Source organism: Periophthalmus magnuspinnatus, chromosome 13 (genome assembly GCF_009829125.3).
Source record: "Periophthalmus magnuspinnatus isolate fPerMag1 chromosome 13, fPerMag1.2.pri, whole genome shotgun sequence".
NCBI classification, from domain to species: Eukaryota; Metazoa; Chordata; class Actinopteri; order Gobiiformes; family Gobiidae; genus Periophthalmus; species Periophthalmus magnuspinnatus.
In genome coordinates this window covers 18,024,761-18,049,051 of record NC_047138.1, presented here as the reverse complement: position 1 = coordinate 18,049,051, position 24,291 = coordinate 18,024,761, and the positions used below count along the sequence as shown (strand labels likewise).

Genomic DNA, 24,291 nt, shown 5'->3' with positions numbered 1-24,291 from the left:
CCTTTCCACCGTTTCCATGGAGATCGGACGTGGCCGAAGCATCCGTGCACACTTCACGCACTTCTATATCCCATCATGCACCGCAACTACGCAAAAAAGAGAAGAAAATGGAGTCCACTGCGCAATACACATTCAAATGTTCGTACTGGTTTACCAGTTCAGTAGGGTGGGTTGAAATGGGACAGTCCTTGTCACACCGGAAATTACGTAACTGCCCTTCGAACCGCCCTTCCAATGGTGATTCTAAGGCCAGGTGGGCGAATTGGGACACGGCCTACACTTGCTCTACCCTCTTGTTGACATTTTTATTTTTTTATTTTTTTTTTTTTTTATTAAGAGTAAAGATATACAATATTTGTGGCATAACAGAACAGTTCCACAATTAAAAGTCAGAACAGACAGATTATAATAATGAAGTACAGTACATAAAAAAGATAAATAAATAAATAATAAATACATAATAATAAAATAAATATAAATGAACAGAAAAAAAATTATATATAAAAAAAATTATATATATTATATATACTAGGGGTTATCTATGAGATTTAGATCATCTACTACACTTTTAAGTTTTACAGCATCTTTCTTTTCCATAAAACTTACAGATGAAAAGAAGAGACAAAGTTCTTTATGGAAAGGGAGGAAGGATGGAGTGGTTTTTAAAAACCTACACTTGTGGATAAAGAATTTACCTATAATAAAGATCACATTTAAAATCATTTCACATTTTTTGTCATGTATAAGAATACCAAAGATGATGTCCTTGCTGGTAAAGTCTTTTAAATTTGGAATCCTGGGGAAGAGCCAGTAGTGAATATCGTCCCAAAAGGCTTTAGAAAACATACATTCAAAAAATAAGTGTTCTGTCGATTCAATATTGACATCACAGAAAGAACAACAATTGTCATCCATCCCAAAACGCCGTCTGAGCAGTTCTTTAGACGGGTATGTGCCTGAAAGACTTTTAAAATGGACTTCCTTAGCTTTAGGGGGAATGGGAAGTTTCAAATAGATTGTACGAATTTTCTTCTTTTCCTGAGATGAAAACAATAGTGAGATAGAATTTGGATTTGAAATATAAGAATAAATAGCATCAATAAAGAATTGTCTAATTTTACAATTTGGAAGTTTGATAGTTGAGATATTGAAGCCATTTATCATAAGTTTAGGAAGAGTGGGATATCTACAGTTAGGATTATGAAACAGGAAGGAGACTGTGTTCAAAATATTCTGAGGGATGGCCTTAGTGATTTTAATAAATTCTTTCTTTTCTGTTTGTATGTCATATTTTCTTGAGAATTCATCAAATGACAGAAGATTACCATTGTCATTCAATAAATGCATCAGGGACCAAATACCCTTTTCAAACCATTTTTGTACAAAAAGGGATTTGTTTCTAACGGTAACGAATTGGCAGTTCCACAGGGGCGTGTTATGTGGACTATAGTTGTGCTTATATATTAATCTCCAATATAAAAGGACTTGTTGATGAAAGGAGGACAGCTGAATGGGTAGTTTTTTAACATTGTAGTTACATCTGAGAAGAAATTGTAAGCCTCCTAAGTTTGAAAATATTTTAACAGGAATAATAAACCATAAACTATTTTGATTTTTAAAAAAGGATCTAAGCCAATTTGTTTTCAAAGTGCCATTCAGGCTGTCAAATTCAATCGCTTGCAAACCTCCATCTTCATATTTCTTGATTAAATTGCCTTGTTTGATATAGTGTGTTTTCCGCTTCCAAATGAAATTAAAGTTAATTTGATTAATAGATTTAATCGCTGGTTTAGGGATTCCTATAGAATAGGCAGCCATGTGCAGAAACTGCACATGGCTTTAGAGGTAAGATTTCACATTTGTTTAAATTCAATCTGAGGCCTGAGGCTTTAGAAAAGCATTCAATAAATTGGAGTATTTTAGGAATTTCGTTCAGGTTGTTTAAAAAGATGGTTGTATCATCAGCTAGCTGACAAATAGACAATTCTGTATCTGCAATTGAAAGCTTGCCAAAGTCTGCATTTTTGATTAGTATGGAAAGCATCTCTGCTGCTGCAATAAATAAAAGGGGTGAAATTGGGCACCCTTGTTTTATTCCTTTGTTTATCTGAAATCTCTGAGAGGTCCCATGGGGTAAACAAACAGAGCTACTGGTATCATTATAAAATGTTTCTATAACGTTAATAAATTTACTCCCAAAACCAAACGACTGCAATGCTTGGAACATAAAACTATGCTCAATCATATCAAAGGCCTTGTAAAAATCTAAAAGTAGAATGAAACCTTCGTTGTTAATTAGAAAATCATAGTCTATTAAATCTAGGACAAGGCGTATATTATTATGAATAGAGCGACCTTTTATAAAACCAGATTGAGTTTCAGAAATTATTTGTGTTATGCCTAGTTTCAGTCTGTTTGCAAAAATGTGAGTTAAGAGCTTGTAATCGTTATTTAAGAGGGTTATAGGTCTTAAATTGTCAAGGCGGTTGGGATCTTTACCTGGCTTGGGGATAAGAGTGATCACTCCCTGTTTCATAGTATGAGTGAGGGAGCCATTTTCTAGAACCTCTTTAAGCATTTGGAAGATAAGATCTTTGATGTGATCCCAGAAGAATTTATAAAAGTTACTAGTCAGCCCATCACAACCTGGAGCTTTATCTTTGGACAAACAACTAAGAGCTTTATCCAATTCTTGTATAGTTATTTCTGCTTCACAGACCTGTTTGAAATTATTATCAATTTTGGGGATAAAATCTTTAATAGTTTTGTAAAAGGACTCAGTGTGAGGTTTAGAGTAAGAAGACATGTACAGCTTGAAGATCAGTTGAGGGTCAGTGCAAAGTTGATCATTAATATAAAGACTTTGAATTGCATTCCTTTCTTGTCTTTTTTTTTTCCAAGTTACAGAAATATGCTGTACTTTTTTCACCAAACTCCACCCATTTTGCCCTAGATCTAAGGTATGCTCCTTTGGCTTTTTTAGTGTAAAGATCATCAAGGGAGCACTGAAGAATACTTTTTCGTCGTTTATCGTCATTATCAAAATGAGGTTTAGAGCAAATTTGGTTTAATTCCTTAATAATTTCAGTTTCTTTCTGTTTACATTGTTTAGCTATTAATTTGCTATGCTTAATAGAGATCTGGCGTACTTTGAATTTAAAGAATTCCCACTTATCAATATAAGCCTTAAGATTTTTGTCAGAATATATTGTTTCTAGAAGTTCAATAACGTCCCTGCAGAAGTCTTCATTAGTGAGGAGTGAGGAGTTAAATTTCCAGTAGCCTCTGCTTCTTGTTGACATTAATGGCGGATGGTGTATTAACTCCACCTTCAGGGTTGTTTTATTAGTGCTGTGCAAATCTTCATTAGATACACGCTCAAACAAATGTGGCACGTTCCATTACCATGAAAGTATGGCCCAAAACTGTCGACAATATGAAGTTTTATATTTAATCATTCGTTTTCATATCTAGTGTAGATACAGATCAGCCTCATCTTACATGTTGCCAGTGAGTAAAAAATATCAAATATATTTATCTTGCATCAACTCTATTTTCCAGACACAAATAAATGCACATTTGATCCGATTAACATTTTCTCTTTCATTTATAAGTCACGTCGTTTACAGTTCTTAAATAAACCTATATAAGCATGGAACTAAACTACGTGCGTGTAGCACGTGGAGCACACCTGTTTAGTGGCCACCCGCACCGATGCAGGGCCTTATCAGCCGCTCTCCCTCAGAGTCTGATCATTTCGGACGACACTCCCCTTCTCGGGAACGCGCAAATCCGGTGTTAGGGCATAGGGAAGGGAGCCGTTTGGGAAAGGCCATAACAATCACTACATCTAAAATATAAACTACCGCTAAAACGAATCAACGGGATTTCGAAGGGTTCACGCTGCGGCTTTAGAATATAACATATATCAGGGCTTTGTGCTGCTGCAGGCGCAACCCCACCGCGGGGGGCCTGGATTGAAAAAGTTAGATTTGCTGGTTCCTGGGCTTTTTGCAGCCCCCCATAGGTGTCCATACAACTTCCCTGACTCCTCCAATTCCTCTGTTTTGCCATTAGAGGGCGCTGCAAAGCGGCAGTGTGGAGGATACATGAACGTGTGATAAATGGCTCAGCTGTTCAGCCCAGTGTGGCCTGTACCCTTATAAGGTCCCCCAGGACCATGCTTCACTCGGGACCTCCCTCTCTTTACCTCCCCCATTTTCCCCAGAACTGCTTCTCCCGCATGACCTCCCAATAACTGACATACAAGCTCCTGAAGCCCGTAAACACAATGGGAAAAAGGTAACCAAGGGGAGCTTTGAGGTCCATATGAATCCAGCAAAGTAAAATTTTATGTGAGAAATGAGACTATAACAGTAATGAATGAATGGGTGATGGGGGCACAAGCTCCCACCCACAGACTCGAGGATAGGCTCAAGAGTAGGCCACAGTGTGCCTGACCGAAGAGCTGAACTACTTCTAATAATGTGTAAAATGGCCTGGTGACCCTTACGTGTCTTGACATTAACCAAGGGCCAGATTTGTCTCGACAGATGTTACAGGGACCAGAAGCTAACTTTTCCTGTGCAGACTGTTGCTTTCTCAATAGGCCTTTCATTTGAGATGTTATCAGTGGAAGGCTCCGTTAGATGCACCACCTCTGAATAAATCTTTGAGCATGTGTGTCTCTTTGCTGAGCAGGAAAAAATAAGTCCAGTCTTCCTCTGTGAGCATGTTTAATAATAATAATAATAATAATAATAATAATAATAATAATAATAATAATAATAAATCTCTATGTACAAAGCTGCTTACTCAGCCATATGTTCTTGTCTATGAACAATCTCTGCGTCACTACAGTTATTGTTGCCATACTTCAGCAATGCAAATACAATAATCCAATGCAATATTGCCCAGGAGCTATCAGTTCTGCAGACTGTTCACAATGGTACTGTGAAATGTTTGATATTAATGCTTAACTATGTATACTGCCAGTGCTACTATGCTAAAGCTTAGTTTTGTCCTATCCTCTTTCAGTTGTGGATTGTGACTAGTGTACAATGATCCAGTAGCAGTCGGAGGATGGTGAATGGTCAGTAGCTGTAGCAGTGGCACAAACAGCTGATTCAATGCAATTCAATCAGGACTAGCCTCAGAGCAGTGCGTCCTGCAGCACTAAACATAGACATCCTCTGCGCAGCTCTCTCATCCACAGCCACTACTCCACTTTGGAGGCGCAACTAACTGTAAGCACAATGAAAAAGAGCACTGAGGGTACACTGAACACTAGTGACTCCTCTACAGGGTTCACTGAACACTAGTAACTCCTCCACAGAGACCACTGAACACTAGCGATTCGCATTAGAGGTTGGACAAATAATTGTTTTGAATATGTGCAAAGTGTAATCAGCATTATGTATATTATTTGGCCTACAGGCCAGCACATTTCTGATGGCTGTTATTGTTACTTGGACGATCAGACAAATGTCAAGACTCCCACTAGAGCACTGACCACTGAAGACTGTCTCCTCCACAGGGTCCACTGAACACTAGTATCTCTTACACAAGCCCTGGGGCCTAAATATGGCTGCTCATTGAAATCAATGGGCCGTGCTCAATGGTGCATGTTGCAAGTTTAGCCTTTAGCAGCTAGGTACATCCGGTCCTGCCCTACCCATGGACAGTGGGTAGCGCAGTAGAGCTACCCCCATGATGCTTTGAGCGACGAGAGCAAACGGATCGCCAGAGAGGTTCTGAACGATGTTCCAAATCTGTGACTCATTCAAAACAGTTGGGCTCATTTATGCAGTACCACGTGACCGCTTGAACCAATCAACGAATTGAACACTAGCAACTCCTCCACAGGGTCCACTGAACACTAGTGACTCCACAGAACCCACTCAACACAAGTGACTAATCCATATGGTTCACTGAACACTAGTGACTCCTCCACAGAGTCCACTCAACAGTATTAACTCCTGTAGACCCACTGAACCCCCCATCACCGTCACATCTCGTCTTTCGCATTCCATTTTCTATTTGCAGTGTGTGTAAACTGCTGACACACTTTGTAGCTGGTGTTTAAAATGGCTTTTTCAGATTCAGAGCACAAGTGTCCAGCAGAGAGGTCCTGACCTTTGCCCTGTTCTCCCGCATGGCTCCCTTGGGTGTAAATATAGATCTTCAGTGGAACACTTATGCTGTTGGGGGACTGAAAGCTGGAAAGGCATGCAGAACTTTTCCAGTCCATATCCCTATAAAAAAAATTACAATTAGTTGTTCCACTTGTGCATAAACTTGTAGCTTGCATGTTGAGTTTGTTTCTGGTCTGGTTACAGGCCCCTTTGACAAAAAAATGACATTTAATTAGTGTTTCCTTTCATAATTGCACTTATGCATTCCATTCAGTTTTGTTTGTTTTTTAGTCTGTGCTATACTACTATAGTTCCAGTTATCACTAATTACTTATTGGTATTCATAAGCAACATTAACAAAAACTATGAAAAAATGTATAAGCAAATTAACAAATGGCTACTGTCTCACAAGGGTCTTGTGGGTTTCCACAAACACCAGAGATGATTGGGGCCTGCTAGTGTGGAGCAGGAACTACTTTAAACAAGAACGATCATGTTTCTTAAAGTGTGTACCACCAGTATGGCCTCGGGGTACATGGGACATGAGGTGTGACCCCTGGTCTCTGTTGAAAGCACAGGCCACAGTCTGCACTCAGGAGTTATGTTGTTCCTGGCAGTGCTCAGGTGTGAATGTGCGAACGTGAGGAGCCCTGGATTATTCCCTGTGGATGGTGGTGTGAGGAGGAAATCCTTTCTCCCAAAGATTCTTCTGCTGTGTCCCTGACGCTGTGTGCCAAGCGCCACTGCGGGCCCCAGGAGGAGCTCACGTGATGCAGTTGATAAAAATATGAAGCCCACATGTGTGGCATTGCAGTGGGAATACAAGGCTGACACTTAGATCACACTGTTCCAATGATCACTTCTTACATAACTGTCCTTGGGTGTAAAGGGTGGAGCTTGGAGCAGCTGTGAAGGCTGCCGGGCTCTCTGAACACGGAGATACAGTGACAGACTAAACTGGGATCTGGAGCTCTGCCATACAGACCAAAGCCATGTGAATTCACCAGACCCCCCCCAAGTGTCACTCACACTGGCCTTTGTGCTGCCCAAACACTGGGATATATGCACCAGTGCACAGCTTAGATCAGGACTGGACCTCAGGTCAGTGTGTTCAGTCCCTGTGTCAAAGCTGATCTGATTTATTTTACGAGGCTGAGATTGAAGCCTCTTGCAGGTGGACCAATTTGGAAAGTCCTATGCATGCCTGTTTAGAACAGCACTGAAACAGGATCTACATAAGTGCCTCATGCACTCAAATACAGCCACTCCAAATGTACAACTGCAAAACAACACAACACATCCCAGAAGGCCCCTGCTTCATCACAGCTGTGTAACCTCTACAGGCTCATTATGTCACGTAAAACAGTACAAAGAGGCCTTACATGTTGCCTCTGTGTGATGACACAGGCAATCAGCCTGAATCCTTCATCAGGCTGATTGATAATGAGCATTATGGAGGCTCAGACCTGTCAGAGTGAGTGCTCTTGACTGGAGCAGAAGAGAATGAAAGGGGAGCTGCAGCTGTCGCTGTGTCTCCCTGTGATGTTGGTTGTTGCCTTTTAGAAACTCACTCCAGCACCATAGACCCTCCTTGACCAATCACCATAGGGGTTCCTACACTGAGAGCGCCAATGAAAGCACACATGGGGGTATAAATGCTAAGTGCATGACCTAGCAGAGCTGGGCGACCCTACATTGGGTGGACAGGACTTGATCCCAGGATCTGTTACTTCTTTTCTCCTGAGCAGGTAAAATCAGTCAGGCCAAAAGTGTGTTTTTGTTCAACATTTGGGAGTGGAGATCATATTCAGTGCTTGAGGTTGACTTCCAGCTGAAATGGACTTTTGGATTCCACCGCAAATGTTTCCAATGGAATGTACTGTGGTGCTGCTTTTCTCAGATAGTGGGCAATGGGACTTGGGTGTGTAGGCTCCTGCAGACGGCTCTGAGGAGAGAGGGACAGCTGCTGCTGACGCTAGCAGGACCTGCAGGACATGTGCTCTTACATGAGCCCAGCCTGATTTAGTCTGACCTTTAGCTGGAACAGGTGTCCAAGTATCACTGTTACGCTGCTCTACTCTCAGCACAAGTGTGGCACACTATGTGAAGCTCTTGAGGGCCATGATCACGGCCAATCAGGCCCCAGCAAAGGGCAGACAAGAAGGAAGATGAGAAGCCAAGAGGGAGACTGGATCTGGATACGTGCAGAGAATTATGTGAAGATGTCAAAAATGTATATGACTATTTGACTAGGTTTCCTTAATTAACATGAGACTGTTCATATGCTTGTATGTACATTTGATTGCTGGTCTGTATGTTAAAAATGGCAATGTAATTCATGTAAAGCTCTTGTAATTATTTTATTTTTGTTTTTTGTTTTTCAGGCGGACTAAGAATCGCAGCCATGGCGAAGAACTGTCATAATGACTATAAAATGAAGTTCTCTCTGGATGACGAGTACCCAGACCTGTCCCTGCACAATAACCACATGGCTAAGGTGTGCAGCCTTCATCTAAACTAAATATAAGTGTATATGCATGCATATATGAATTCCCCCTAACCCTCTGGTCACGCCTCAGGTGCTGAACAAGGAGATCTATGGCAAACTGAGGGGCAAGTCCACCCCCAGTGGCTTCACTCTGGATGATGTGATCCAGACTGGAGTGGACAACCCTGGTGAGGCAACACCCACATTCATATGATGTTATTTAAGATGTTCTGCTCAGTGTTGGCACTATATATCTCATCATTATTTACACAATAACAATACCTCTTTGTTCAGGCAGAACAGTTACATAACAAAATATGCCCTCTGTGACCCCCAGGTCACCCCTTCATCATGACTGTGGGTTGCGTCGCTGGTGATGAGGAGTCCTATGAGGTGTTCAAGGACCTGCTGGACCCCGTCATCTCTGACCGTCATGGTGGATACAAACCCACCGACAAGCACAAGACCGACCTCAACTTCGAGAACCTGAAGGCAAGTGTCTGTCCAGAGTGGAGCAGGCCTGTGTTCAGCGGGCCTGTGTTTAGTGGGGCGGTGACCAGGGACGTGCACAGATAGGGCCCAGGTGGTGGTCAAGCACCTGCCCCCTTGTTGACCACGAGGTCCCTTAAGTCAGATTTTTTTAGGCTTAATATTTCCCCCAGCAGTAGACAGCAGATGGGTAAAAGTTGTTTTAAACACTCAAAAGAATGTCACTATCGCTTCGTTCCCCTCTCTCCTGCCTCATACTTGCTCATGTGCACCTGCCTATTGCATCTTAAACTTAACAGCGAAATAAAAGACTGTAGGAACAATTTAAAGTCCATAAAGATGTTCTACATAATTTAAGCATTTAGCCGATTGTTGTTTTCAGACAACTTATTCACAATGTTATGAGCAGAACAGCTGATGCAATGATATGTCAATAGATTCAATAACGCGTCGATGCATGGCGCATCCTCACTTGAATTCTCATAAAAACATCGTAACACTTAAGTCTATGTCTATGTGGATAAAAGTTTTAGCCTTGACTTTGACTGTTCTTTGGAGCGTTTATCTACAGCCCAGTGTGAGACTGCTTCTCAGACAGGAGCTGCACAGGAGCAGGGGCGGAGCACAGGGAGCAAGCTGAGGGCTGGGGGTTCACAGAGAACCAAGTGATCAGTCTTTCTAAAATGGACGTTAATGACAAATATGGCATAAAAGCAGGCCAGGTGTTATAGTCTAATAAACAATTGCATGTTTTTAGTCTTGGAGATGCTACAATAATGAGCTTATATCATATTATTCTGTATCAGACTGCTAAAAAATAGGATTTTTTTCACCTTCATCTTTAAAGAAGCTAAATCATTTTTACTTACTTAAAAAAACATGGATAAGTTCATTTTGAGCTATATGGAAAAGAGGCCTTTTTTCTTGGTTGAGAACCTGCCCCTCAGAATGTCATGTCCCTGCCTGTGACTGACTGTGTGTTGTGTTCAGGGAGGTGATGACTTGGACCCCAACTATGTGCTGTCCAGCCGTGTGCGTACTGGCCGCAGCATCAAGGGCTTCACCCTGCCCCCCCACAACAGCCGTGGAGAGCGCAGAGCCATCGAAAAGCTGTCCATCGAGGGTGAGTCCCACTCTGATTTCATCTGACCTCATTTGACATCATGTGACCTCATATGACCTCATGTGACCTCTATCTCCACAGCGCTGTCCAGCCTGGAGGGAGAGTTCAAGGGCAAGTACTACCCTTTGACTGGCATGACTGACGCCGAGCAGGAGCAGCTCATCGCTGACCACTTCCTGTTTGACAAGCCCGTGTCCCCCCTGCTGACCTGTGCTGGTATGGCCCGTGACTGGCCCGACGGCAGAGGCATCTGGTAAGACAGATTGAGCAGAGCATAAAGACAGCACAGAGCATTTCCTGCTTACTGAAGTCACATGACCCCACTTTGCTGTGAAGGCACAACGACAACAAGACCTTCTTGGTGTGGGTTAATGAGGAGGACCACCTGAGGGTCATCTCCATGCAGAAGGGTGGAAACATGAAGGAGGTGTTCAGACGCTTCTGCGTGGGTCTGCAGAAGGTACTACACATGTGTATCCTTCATTTATTGAAGGCAGAGAACACACATCCACTCATCCTCCTCCCCCTATGTTTGTCCACTTAGATTGAGGAGATCTTCAAGAAGCACAACCACGGCTTCATGTGGAACGAGCATCTGGGATACATCCTGACCTGCCCCTCCAACCTGGGCACAGGCCTGCGTGGAGGTGTGCACGTCAAGCTGCCCAAGCTCAGCACACACGCCAAGTTTGAGGAGATTCTGACCAGACTGCGTCTGCAGAAGCGTGGCACAGGTACCACAACTATAACCACAGAGTGTGTAGAAAGTCTTTTGTCTCCAAAAACTGAAAATAAAAGTCATGTTCAGATAATAGACAACTCTAGCAGAGATAAAGTGTCAGCCATCACTAGCAATACAGGCCTCAGCCAGGGGACTAACCTGCTTTACACAAGCCCCTCCTGATCACATTGTTGTGCACAGGTGGTGTGGACACTGCCTCCGTGGGTGGAGTGTTCGACATCTCCAACGCTGACCGTCTGGGCTCTTCTGAGGTGTACCAGGTGCAGCTTGTGGTGGATGGAGTCAAGCTGATGGTGGAGATGGAGAAGAAACTGGAAAAGGGCGAGTCCATCGATGGCATGATTCCCGCTCAGAAGTAAAGGACTGAGGTTGTTTTGTATGAGGACACAAACAGTAGCCTCGCTGTAAACTTCTCTTCCTGGCTACTGCCTGTTTTCTTCTCAATCACCCTCTCTCTTCCCTTTTTTCTACTCTGTCTTTCCTCTGTGGCCTGATGTTAGTGCCATCCTCTGTAACGTACTGGGATCAATCAAAACACAGTTGAATGGAGACTGTGTCTGCACAACCCAGCAACATACTGGCTGTAAATGTAACTGGACGATTAAAACATGCCCCATGGTACCCACCTCTCTGTGTCTTTAAATACAATTACTGCCCTACTTCCCTGGACCATGGCCATGCATCTCTCTGCACATCTAGCACAGAACAATGATCAAAAGAATGTACTGGATTTATAGACAATGTTGGAAAGTAACTGGGAATACGTATTCAGAATACTGAGTAACTGTTTTCCTTTTGTATTCAGGATACATTTACTTTCTTAAAATCAGAGGAATATATTGTGGCATTTGAACACACAATTTAGGCTTCAAACTGCACAGTGTTTAAGGGAAAAACAGAAAATACCACTGCAAGTGTTTTTCCTTCTCTATATTAGTGATAGGAAATGCAGAACGGTCAAACAAACTGTGCTGTGATTTTACACTATCATTTAAATGCAACTTGATGTAAAAGTATTCTAAGTATTCAGAATACAGCACTCTGATTAGACCGTGTATTACAATATGTAACAAAATACATTTTAATTCAGGTATTCCATATTCTATAACTAAATACATTTTCAAAGTATTCTTCTAAACATATCATAGAGCACATTTCAGGACACCCAAAGCAGTTTACAGTGCATTATTCATTCACTCCATACTCTGTGATGGTAAGCTGCTTCCCTGGGGCAAAGTGAGGGAGTCGAGGTGGCCAATCTGTACCATTAGCACGTCAACCACCACCACTACTTTCACACTAGGCAATGTAGGTGTCTAAGCTATGCAAGTGTCTCACCTAAAATGTTTCCACTAAAGCCACTGCTAACCTTGCCTTTTATCTAGAATACAAATTTCTTCAATACCTTACAGAAATGTGAGTCTTGTCACCAGTTAATCCTCCAAAATTCAGATGGGCATGATTGACAGTTAGATTAGACAATCAGGGACACCCATGGTCTGTCCAATGACTGTGATCTGTATCAAAACAAATGGAGCTCAACTACACCCACTTCACTGATTCCAAAACTACATTTTTTCCCATAGACTTTCCCAAAAAATGATATCAGTTCAATAGTTAATTTACAGTGATAGACTGCAACAATACCGTACAGTGCTCTGCATCACACCAAAACTCGAGCTTATCTTTTATTTATTTCTATGGAAAGCCTAACCTACCATCCATAAATACTGTGCCTCTGGAAGGTATTGATTTCAAACTAATTGTATTGTTGTGACATCTACTGAACGAATATTGCACCAATATTTTACAAAAGGTTCTCGCTAACTTTTAATGTGTTACTCACCGGAGTCAGAAGCAGTGTGTGGTGTGTTCATGGGCTGTTGGAAACAAAGCTTTTTAAGAGAAATGCATTAGGTATCATTTCACCGTAGAAAAGCATTTAAATAACTGAGAACAGACAACATATTGAACAGGTTTTTAATTTGAGTGCCACATGATTCAAAGAGACATGCAGGTCTCAGAGCTTTCTTCAAGCCTGCTACATGGGAGGCCTACCATAGCGAAGACCTACCACAGAAGAAGCCTACCACAGGGCCCCTGGAGGGCCTTAAACTCGGCAGAAACATTCAATTATTGAACAATCTAAAGAAAGAGCCAAATCAAGTCACTCCATATGTATTTCAAGTCAAGTCAGGAGGGTTTCCTTCTGAAGGCTGTCCAGTTACACGAGGGAAGGCTGCCAACGCAGTGGAGTGGGACAGCTCCAATCTTAGGGCCCTAATCTGTGTTCTGTTCACTATGCCTGTGGGATTTTGGGCATGCACACTCATCGGAACTCTGCCCACACCCACTCTGCAACACCCACACTCTACCCACTCACACACTATGCGGCATACACACTGTGTCCACTTACCCACTGTGGGACATCCACACTGTGCCCACTTACCCACTGTGGGACATCCACACTGTGCCCCTCACCCACTGCAACATCCACACTGTACCCACTCACCCACTGTGGGACATCCACAATGTGTCCACTCACACTCTATGTGACATCCACACTGTGCCCACACACCCACTGTGGGATGTCCACACTGTGCCCACTCACCCACTCTGGGACATCCGCACTGGGCCCACTCACCCACTCTGGGACATCCACATTGGGCCCACTCACCCTCTCTGGGACATCCACACTGGGAAGCATGGGGAGCACTCTAACAGTCAGATGCTACACTAGAGGGGCGAAGTGCTGTGCCAAAGAACAGGACTTTGCTGCTCAGGTTGGACTCTTTTGTCTTGGATAATGACACATTTGAAAGAAAGACAGACAAACAGATAGACAGATGCTCCCAAAGAGGATGTGCCCAAACCTCCCTGAGGAAACCCAGAAAATGTTTCTATTTATGTGGTTCTAATGTGCTGTGAAAAAAAAAGAAGCTATTTAGCGTTTGCTGTTAAGTTAAGAAAAAACGCTATGAAAACTCCAGAATCTCTGAGACAACCAGAGAAGGGGAAGTTTGGAGAGCGTTTTACTTCATAAATATGAAGGAAACAGAAATCAAACACTGTTTATTGCTTCTAGTTTTAGATTGTGATTGATCAGAAAAAAAACATCTCAACTTTATATTAGGAAGTGGCCAATTCCTTTGCACTGCCCATGTTAAAATGCGTAGTAAGAAAAAACAAAACATAGCAGATATAAAAACAAATAGAAAAGTGCTCAAGAACAAATCTGCCATTCTTAAATTAAAGACTGAACACAGTGTGTGTGCCCCTCCCCCACAGGCAGCAAATGCACTCCACAATGTCCGATTTTCACATGTCCCGTCTGTAGGTCCTCCAGCAGACAGGGGGGCAGCAGACACATGAGTCTTAGTGAGCCAGAGAGCCAGTGCTGTGGTCAGGCGGTCCCCTGCCCTGGCATACCCCGCCCTGGCACACCCTGCCCTAGGCGCACCCTGGCCTAGGCGTACCTACACCAGGGCCCTCAGAGCTCCAGCTCCTTGGACACTTTGGTGGCAATGTCCCTGAAGGCCAGCTGTGCCCCCCACAGTCTTTTGAAGCGTACACCGCTGCTGCGTCCCGGCCCGCCGGGCAGCTGGCAAACCTCAGCCTCAAAGGCCACCCGGGCCCCCGCAGCCCCGTATGTACAGGACAGGAGGAACGGCCCCGCCACGTGCACCTGACAGCCGCAGGCCTGTGCAGCCTCCCGCAGCGCCAGCACCACCTCTGCAGGGTCCCTCGGGCTCCGCACCTTCACATCCCAGCCACATCGGGGGGTCCGGGGCTCGCTCGCTTTCTGATGCCCAGATACATGGCGACTGATGGAGGGGGGAGGGGCCATGTGATGGAGGGATCATGAGATGGGGAAAAGGAAAGACTTGTTATTTAAGAACCACAGCAGTCAGTTCTACAACAGAGAGGATGCACCCATCCTAATCCTGAGGTCTGTCTGTACAGGACCACCAGCACCTTGCCACAAACAGGAACCACTCTTCAATCTGATCTGGATGATTCATATAATAGGCTGGATATTGGGCTATTATTATGTCATTCTGCATTTATACTGAGAACATGGGTGCATCCCTCCTGCAGCCTAATACAGTCTATGGCACACAGGCCCACAGGGCACACAGGATACACAGGGCACACAGTTACCTGCTGCCTCTAACCTCACTGTCGGAGCGGGCCAGCGCTGCAGAACACAGAGCTCATATCAGCACACTACCCTCTTATGGACGCTCAGTTCAACACATGTGAAATGCTTGGACCATTTGCACAAATGTACTGGACATGTTTATACTAAAGTTAATGCTAAAGCTAATGCCTATGTTTGTACTAAAGCTAATGCAGTGAAAGCACAAGAGCAAACTCACCTTGGGAGCGGAGATCTGCTGATTCTCTCAGGTTCGTCTGTGACCCTCAAGAGGAACACAAGGGACAGTTAGAAGTCTGTGAGTGACACACACAGACGCACACCGACACACACAGACACACACACACAGAACCTACAACGGTCAGTGGATGGAAACGATGGACACAGCGTGGCTCTTCTGCCACAGCGTGGACAGGCTGCTCTGAGGTCCACTACTCCTCATGTTCATGGGACTAGATGAGCTGATGTGCTGCTGACAAAGCAGCATGTTGGTGTGAGTGTCAAACTAAAATGCTTGGGGCTTTCTGATTTGTTTGTGAGAGGCAGGGTTAATTATTAAAGAGCTTGGTCTGGTCAAAGGGTCAGGTGATCAAAAATATGTGAGTGATTTCTCCTGTTTAATCAACACAAATATATATTTTAGTTGAATCATTGCCTGTATTTCTCATAAGTCCACACTCACACCAAAAGCAACAAAAATGCTTCCCTGCACTCATTTCACTCTCATGGTTATCTCCAGTCCTCTATGGGGAGTTAACCACGACCAATGCCTCATATGTGCTTTTCAAAAGGTGTTCACTGAATGGCTGTCACTGTGGTGATTTCACTCCACATTTACATAAATTTGGCTTCAGTTCAACTACGCTCTGGTTGCTTGGGTCATGCTACTCTCCACTCCATTTCCTCTAGTCTCCCCCTGCTCTCCTCTCCTCTTCCTTAAGTCTCCTCTCCACTTTCTCCTGCTCTCCATTTCCTCTAGTCTCCTTTCCACTTCCTCCTCCTCTCTGCTTCCTCTAGTCTCCTCTCCACTTGCTCTAGTCTCCTCCAAATTGAAATTGTGAACTGCCTTCAATTATAATATATAACATATTTATTCAAAAATGTGTTCAACAAAATGATTCAATGAGGATTGCCTGTGCCACCAAAGTCTCTGAATTTTGCCTCTTTTGAGGCCCACAATGATCTCAACAATTTTCATGCCAATTGGACAAAGTTGTGTATTTTACCTGTACTGTAGGGGGCGCTATTGTGTGTAGTGGCCATGTGCTTTATTTAAGTTTTGTTCCTGTTTGGATTCTGCACCCGTGGTAACATTTTGAGCTCTCTCTTGCACTACCTGTGTGTGTCAGACATTTTTCAATGATTTTTTTGGGGGACTTTGCACCCCTGGTGGCCAACCGTTGAAAATGACCCATGGCCATAATGTAATCTTTTGCTTCTTCTTATGCCACCAATTTCGTAGGAATTGTATAATGTTTACATATCACCTCTAAGGTAGGGGGCGCTATAGTGTTCATTTTGATTACAATTAATAGTGCATTCTATTAACACCCTGATGTCACATCTGTGACGTGAATTTGAGCTGTTTAGACCAATGTATGTGCGTGTCAGACATGTTTTAATGATTTTTTTTTTTGAGCCTGTGCGCCCCTGGTGGCCAAGTGTGAAATATGACCTATGCCCGTAATATTATCTTTTTGTACACGTCATGCCCCCAATTGATTCCTCGAATTTCGTAGGAATCTGATAATGTTTACATATCACCTTTAAGGTAGGGGGCGCTATAGTGTTCAGTTTGATTACAATTAAAGTGCATTCTATCAATGCCCTGATGTCACATGTGTGATGTGAATTTGAGCTGTCTAGACCAATGTATGTGCGTGTCAGACATTTTTCAATGCTTTTTTTTGAGTATTTGCGCCTCTGGTGGCCAGCCATGGAAAATGACTCATGGCTATAACGTAATTTTTTGTTTCTTCTGATGCCACCAATTGATTCCCCAAATTTCGTAGGAATTGGATAATGTTTACATGTCACCTCAAAAATAGAGGGCGCTATAGTGTTCATTTTTACTACAATTAATAGTGCATTCTATTAATGCCCTAAGGTCACATCTGTGATGTGAATTTGAGCTGTCTAGACCAATGTATGTGCGTGTCAGACATTTTTTAATGTTTTTTTGGATTCTTTGCGCCCCTGGTGGTGTGAAAAATTACCTATGCCCGTAATATTATTTTTTTGTCCACGTCATGCCCCCAATTTATTCCCCGAATTTCGTACGAATCTGGTAATGTCTGCGTTTCACCCCTATGGTAGGGGGCGCTATAGTGTTAATTTTGATTAAAATTAATATTGCATTCCATTTATGACCCAATCACGCATATGTGATGTGAATGTGAGCTCTGTAGGGCAATGCCTGTGGCCGTGAGAGGACATTGAAAAAACAGGAAACGAAGGTGTATTTCGGCGGCGGCGTATGGGCGTACCGTGTGGAATTCGTGGAAAACGTGGATGTTTTATGAAACCCCATGTGTCTAGATGTAGCATGTGAAATCTGAGCTCATTTGGACCAAAAACCTGGGAGGAGATGCATATTGAAAACATGCAGTGAAAAAATTGGCTAATTTTTTATTCAATATGGCCGACTTCCTGTCCGCCCTAGGGCAGCACTATGATTGGCTTTTTTGCTTGTCTCCATGAGCTCTATCACTGGTGTGAATTTCATCGAGCTAGGGTGAAAAATGCATGTCAGCTCCCAATTCATTTGAAAATTTTGAATTTTCTAGGTGGCGCTGTTGAGACGGTGTCCGTGGGACATTGTCGCGATGCCAATTTTATGAAATTTTTCGCCGAGCCGGTCGATCCTATACCTATATGTGGGACTTTTCGCTCATGTTCTGGGGGTGAAAAATGGGATTGTTTTGGCGGAAAAAAAAGAATAAGAAACCCAGGAAGAGCAATACCCCTTGCCATCACTTGGTGAATGGCGAGGGCTAAATATGGGTTGAAAAATGTATTCAATGAGGTTTATGAATTCAAATGATGGGCTGGCATATGGCACCCCCCCCCCCCCCCCCCCCCCCCCCCCCCCCACACACACACACACACACACACACACTACATTACGGCTAATGCTTCTTTCTAAACATGAACATGAGCAACAGTGTGAGTGGAGCTGCATACAGTGAGAGGCCATGGCAGTGCAGACAGACAGAAGCAGCACAAACACAGCAAAGGAAAACTTACTAACTGGTTTTGTCCCCAGGGGAAGGGTGCAGCCCGACATGGACTTGTTTGAGCTTGGACGTTTAGAAGGGTCAAGAGTGACCCTAGGAAAAGAGAGAAAGAGGAAGAAGAAAACCGGTAAAGAAAGGAGAAGGATGGTCCAGAAGAGGCGGAGCAGATGAACAGAAATGGGAGAGGAGGAGAGCACATGTGTCAGAAGAACACAAGTGAGCAGCCCAGACCAAAGGAACAGACCTGGGTCTACAGTAGCCAACACACCTATAGAGGATATGCAGGTAACATCACAACTGAATTGTTATATTTATATTTTATTTTTATATATAGTGGCAACATTATATGAGCGTCAACAACTAAAAAGTGAAAGAGCTGCTACAGTTTAAAGTCTACAACTGTGCTAAATATTTAGTTTGTACCTGACATGTAAAACAAAACAATCAAGTCAACGTAGTAGTACCAGTGAAAAAATAAACAAGAGGGAAAATGCTGTATCCATTTTGCTGTATAAAGCCAATTTCAATTTAAAAAACAAAACAAAAAAAAGTTTCCTGGACAAACATTAGTCAAGAAAAAGTAAAGAAATACATTTTGTCTGTTGCACTACCCATAGTTCTACCACAGTCAGAATGTTGAAGGACATTTTTCAAATAAATTGATGTCACTGCATAACCCCTATAGTGATGAAGTAAAGGTCAACAACTGTAAAGACGTGTGTATACATCCATGAATAAGGAGATAGACCCAGGTCTGACACAGAGCCAGTCACACAACAGCCCTGAGGCAAGAGTCTGCAGCTTAGCCAGTAGGGGGTGCTGTCAACACCCCTGAATATGGAATGACTTAAAACAGTCTGTCTTTTATAATTAGATGTTTATTGTATTGACTTTTTGCTGTTTGTAATATGTGTGCTAGTCATTCCCCTTACAGATCAATAAGGTTTGCCTAAAGCCTAAAATCCACCAAACAGTTGATCAGTTTAGCTGTGCAGCTCAGCCCCAGGCGATGTGTGAGGATCTCTTCCATGTGTAGCTGTTAGACCTCCTGAGGCTGATGGTTTAGTATTGTTAACATCTGGGAGGGCATCAGCAGCAAACTCTACATGTGAATAAAGCACGTACATATTCAACAGTGACACAGTGGGCTATGGGGTCCAGGCCTTACCTGCGGCTCAGCTTGGAAGTGAGTTTGCTCAACAGGTTTGTGGTGCCTCTGGAGCGGGCGTTGCTTGACAGGCTGGAGTCGTGGGATGGTGTCGGGGAGGAGGGGGGCGCGTGTGTTGGGGGTCTGCGAAGCTGGCCCCCATGGAAGGTGCTCCGGACAGTGGAGCCCCGTGAGAGGCGTGAGGAACTCACCCCAGAGGCCCCTGCTATACTGTGGGTAGAGGGAGATGCGGGGGGCAGGCGGTAGGACCCAGAGCTGGAGGAAACACAAGTGGTCAGTCACAGTAAGTCTACAAAATCTTACGGTGGGTGCAGAAAGTATTCAGACCCCCTTAAATTTTTCACTCTTTGTTATATATATGTTATGTTTGTTATATGTATGTTTGTTATATATGCTAAATCATTTAAGTTCTGTTTTTTCCTCATTAATGTACACACAGCACCCCATTTTGACAAAGAAGCACAGTATTGTTAAAATTTTTGCAGAATTATTAAAAAAGAAAAACTAATATCACAAGGCCATAAGTATTCAGACCCTTTGCTCAGTATTTTGTAGAAGCACATTTTTGAGCTAATACAGCCATTAGTCTTTTTGGGAATGATTCAACAAGTTTTTTCACACCTGGATTTGGGAATCCTTGCAGATCCTCTTCAGTTCTGTCCAGATGGATGTGAACATTGGTGGGCAGATCTCTCCAGAGTTGCTCAATTGGGTTTAAGTCAGGGCTCTGGCTGGGTCATTCAAGAACAGTCATGGAGTTGTCCTGAATCCACTCCTTTGTTATTTTAGCTGTGTGCTTAAGGTCATTGTCTTGTTGGAAGGTCTGAAGTCCTGAGCACTCTGGAGAAGATTTTCATCCAGGATATCCCTGTACTTGGCCGCATTTATCTTTCCTTCAATTGCAACCAGTCGTCCTGTTCTTGCAGCTGAAAAACCACTATGCTTCACTGTTGGGACTGTATTGGACAGGTAATGAGCAGTGCCTGGTTTTCTCCACACATACTGCTTAGAATTAAGGCCAAAAAGTTCTATCTTGGTCTCATCAGACCAGAAAATCTTATTGCTCACCATCTTGGAGTCCTTCAGGTCTTTTTTTAGCAAACTCCATGGAGGCTTTCATGTGTCTTGCACTGAGGAGAGGCTTCCAGCGGGCCACTCTGCCATAAAGCCCCGACTGGTGGAGACCTGCAGTGATGGTTGACTTTGTAGAAGTTTCTCCCATCTCCCGCCTCCATCTCTGGAGCTCAGCCACAGTGATCTTTGGGCTCTTCTCTCTCGATTGCTCAGTTTGGCCGGACGGCCAGCTCTAGGAAGGGTTCTGATTGTCCCAAACATCTTCCATTTAAGGATTATGGAGGCCACTGTGCTCCACTGTGCGGAACCTTAAGTGCATCAGAAATTTTTTTGTAACCATGGCCAGATCTGTGCCTTGCCACAATTCTGTCTCGGAGCTCTTCAGGCAGTTCCTTTGACTTCATAATTCTCATTTACTCTGAAATGCACTGTGAGCTGTAAGGTCTTATATAGACAGGTGTGTGGCCTTCCTACTCAAGTCCAATCAATATAATCAAACACAGGTGGACTCCAATGAAGGTGTAAAACCATCTCAAGGATGATCAGAAGAAATTGACAGCACCCGAGTTAAATATATGAGGGTCACAGCCAAGGGTCTGAATACTTATGGCTGTGTGATATTTCAGTTTTTCTTTTTTAATAAATCCGCAAACATTTCAAAAATGTTGTGTTTCTCTGTCAATATGGGGTGCTGTGTGTACATTAATGAGGAAAAAATGAACTTAAATTAACTTAAATGATTTTAGCAAATGGCTACAATATAACAAAGAGTGAAAAATTTAAGGATACTTTCCATACCCACTGTATGTATAATTATAATGAATGTCTAATGACCCTGACATGACATGCTGGTGAGTGGGCACAGATGTAGACTGGTGCATTAGCAGACTTTGCCTTGGGCCGTGGTTTATAATGCTCCACTAAACACTACAGTGCAACTAGGCCACAGACAGGGACCATGTGACATCCACTACAGCAGTGTGCAGTGTGCAACAGGGCCTGTCAGGGCACTGCTGCATCCTCCTCTTTTACCATAGCTCCACGCTGAGAGCAGCCATCAGGAGAGGAGAAAAGATGAAAGAACATGGATTATCTAAGGCATGGGAAGAAAGAGGAATGGAGGAGAAGATGGTCTTTTTGCTCTTTCAGAAATAAAAGTTCTTTCAGAGCATAAAGACCAACAGAATGGGGCTGGGCAGTGTACCGGAGACAGCTGCTGTCTGCAGGTAGATCATGAAAATGCATTAGCTCTACCACCATGCTGCTAGTAAATGCATGAAACATTAGAGCTCAAGGTTACTTAAACTTAACCCTGGTTCTACCTCTGCCAAAGTACACAGGCTTGGGTTGGGTCTATATGGAGACTATGTTGGGTATGGACAATATGTGCGGAGCTATTCTAAACTCTAGTACTAGAACCACACAACCAGTGTAACATTTGCCAGTTTCCCATGGCTCCAAAGTTTCCAGGCTGCTCACCTGTTCTCCTTCCCATTGTGCAGCAGTGTGTGTCGGTCAGAGCTGGAGCGCTCCGTGCACACATAAGTATTCCTCCGTGTCATGGCACTAGATGGTGCGCTCACCTGCAAAGAGCCACGAGCTACATCAGGGACACACCCAATTGAAAAAACAACCTCATCAAGTGATATCTTATGGTAGGATTAGACACTACTGGCAAAAATCCTTGTCTTAATTTTAACCATTTTAATAATATTCAATCAAATATTTTTGTATTTCATCCAAACTGTCTTAAAAAGTGCCCGTCACATAGCTGACATTTCAAATGTCAAATGTGAAGTGACTGGACTGCAACCACAAACATACTTAGAGTACATTACTTAGATGGGGTATTAACTACTACTAATATTTGGATCAACAAGTTACCTTTTACTGTTTTGAAAACGCTAATGGCCAAAAACAACGAATTGACATGTTTTATAAATTTCACTTTTGTTTTTGGCGATCTGAGTGCCCCCTCCCTTTGCTCTCCAAGCTAAGTCACCTCCACCTTCAAAGTGACATCACAACACAATCAGCATGCATCCCGCTAATGAAACTACTGCACACTGCATCAGGTTTGTAAAGTTGTGTACAGTTTTGCATCTTGTTCATGCACATTTATGGAGAATTGTTGTGCGGGAGCATGGGTGACATAGGCTTGTGAACTGAGCATTACATAGAATCTTACAAACAACCATAAGGAGGGTTAGTATACGGTCCACTATTCGAGATCGCTAAAATACTCAAAACATGCATGAATGACATCTAGAGCTAAAAAAGGACTTAACATAATATCCCTTCTTTAATACTGACATTGTTTTGAAGATATGCCAGGTAGGATGTTCTCTTGTGAAGCATCTATCGCCCACCTCTGTCTGATTGGATGTTCTTCTCTAAGACTCTCTTGGTTTCAATAGAACAGTACCGAAATGTTTCAGAACCTCCCTGGCCATATTTGAATGATGAGTTCATTATCCTACATTTGAACAGACCACAGCAAATTGGTAGTAGAGTGGACCTTACTGGGGTGGAGTTGGCCTCTTTGCGTCGGTCTGGGATCTCGGCCTTGTTGGGGTTGTGTGCAGAGCTGACCATGGGGCTTGGCGGGGTGGGGGTGCCTGTCTTGCGCCCCTCCTTCAGTCCTTCGGTCACTGTGCTGGGACTGCGGCGTGGCTGTGTGGTCCCAGGCAGTGAGGGGCCACCTGAAAGCAGAAGCAGTAGAGCTTGAGAGAAGCAGGAGACTTGGGACACACAAGGAGACATGTGGGGGTGTGGGTCTCACTGAAGTCTGAGTGGCGTCTTTGGCGGTGGTATGTGGAGGCACTGCGCACAGGCTTGTGGCTGGAGGAGGACGTCCCCGAGGAGGAGGAGGAGGAGGAGGGCTTACTGGTCCCATTGGTGATGTTCCGGGCTCGGGCTAAATTCAGGGTGCTACCTGAGCGCAACTCACTGCCCTCCTTCTGTAAGGCAGGATAATATAGACTTAATATACAAAGACAATCAGGAGTGAGTATCACTAATTTCCCATACCTTTTGTTTGATAAATATTTACTGTGTGAAATATACTGCAATTTGAAATAAGTATATATTTTTTTCACAAGGAAGCTCCAACTTGAAGTTGAAATGATATCTTAGTATAGGACTATTACACCGTACATGGAAGGGATTAACATCATCTTAAAAATAACAGACTTATATAACAGGCCACAGGCACAGGGTTTCTGTGAGACTCAGTGTTACAGACTACATGTTCACTCTAAAAAACTTCTAAAAAAGTGATATTGCTGTATGAATAATGTAACTATTGAGCCAAAACCTGCAGAAGACCTGCCTAAGCAGTGCCACAAACTTCCAGTAACCCAGAGGTTTGCAGATATTCTGGTGCTGGCTTTGGAAAGGGTTCTGGCTACCTACCCCTCCCTCTGAGCATTGTAGCCCAGACATGGGGCCTATACATGACCAACCGTTTAAGCGAATGGACCGAGCTCAGTGGCATGTTTTCCGAGATTAGCCTCAGCAGCTGGATACATCCGGTGACTGTGCTGCCCACAGACCATGTGTAGTAGTGTTCTGCTCCCCTGAGAGCGCGCACAAGAAGCGGTTTCACGTATCATGACTGCACTGATCAATCAGCTAGAGTAGAGTAGAGCTGTTTTTAAAATAAGTGAAGATTTTGAG

General features: G+C 43.5%; 2 protein-coding genes across 6 annotated transcripts in view; one reads left to right on the top strand and one right to left on the bottom strand.

Annotated features, from left to right (window-relative positions):
• The first annotated feature begins 7,783 nt into the window (after positions 1–7,783).
• ckmb (creatine kinase, muscle b) lies at positions 7,784–11,597 on the top strand. Of its 2 annotated transcripts, none has more exons than XM_033976508.2 (9): positions 7,784–7,882; positions 8,519–8,631; positions 8,714–8,810; positions 8,960–9,114; positions 10,102–10,234; positions 10,316–10,487; positions 10,571–10,694; positions 10,779–10,968; positions 11,157–11,597. In XM_033976508.2, exons 2-9 carry the CDS (start codon positions 8,539–8,541, stop codon positions 11,333–11,335), a joined length of 1,143 nt encoding a protein of 380 aa, XP_033832399.1. In that variant the 5' UTR covers positions 7,784–7,882; positions 8,519–8,538; the 3' UTR covers positions 11,336–11,597. The 2 variants fall into 2 exon arrangements, with proteins under 2 accessions (XP_033832399.1, XP_055082226.1); XM_055226251.1 differs by having other exon boundaries at positions 8,960–9,118; positions 10,106–10,234.
• Positions 11,598–12,939: 1,342 nt separating this feature from the next.
• Positions 12,940–24,291, bottom strand: part of mark4b (MAP/microtubule affinity-regulating kinase 4b) — a 34,583-nt gene continuing 23,231 nt past the window's right edge. For 2 of the 4 annotated variants that reach the window (XM_033976506.2, XM_033976505.2), the window contains exons 12-17: positions 23,396–23,573; positions 23,137–23,315; positions 22,093–22,196; positions 19,540–19,794; positions 15,356–15,400; positions 12,940–14,800 (exon numbers count right to left, since the gene is read on the bottom strand). In XM_033976506.2, the coding sequence (XP_033832397.1) occupies positions 14,467–14,800; positions 15,356–15,400; positions 19,540–19,794; positions 22,093–22,196; positions 23,137–23,315; positions 23,396–23,573 (1,095 nt within the window). In that variant the 3' untranslated portion in view covers positions 12,940–14,466. Of the gene's footprint in view, positions 14,801–15,355; positions 15,401–18,381; positions 18,465–19,539; positions 19,795–22,092; positions 22,197–23,136; positions 23,316–23,395; positions 23,574–24,291 lie in introns of all 4 variants that reach the window. The other 2 variants (XM_055226249.1, XM_033976507.2) reach the window with 2 other exon arrangements.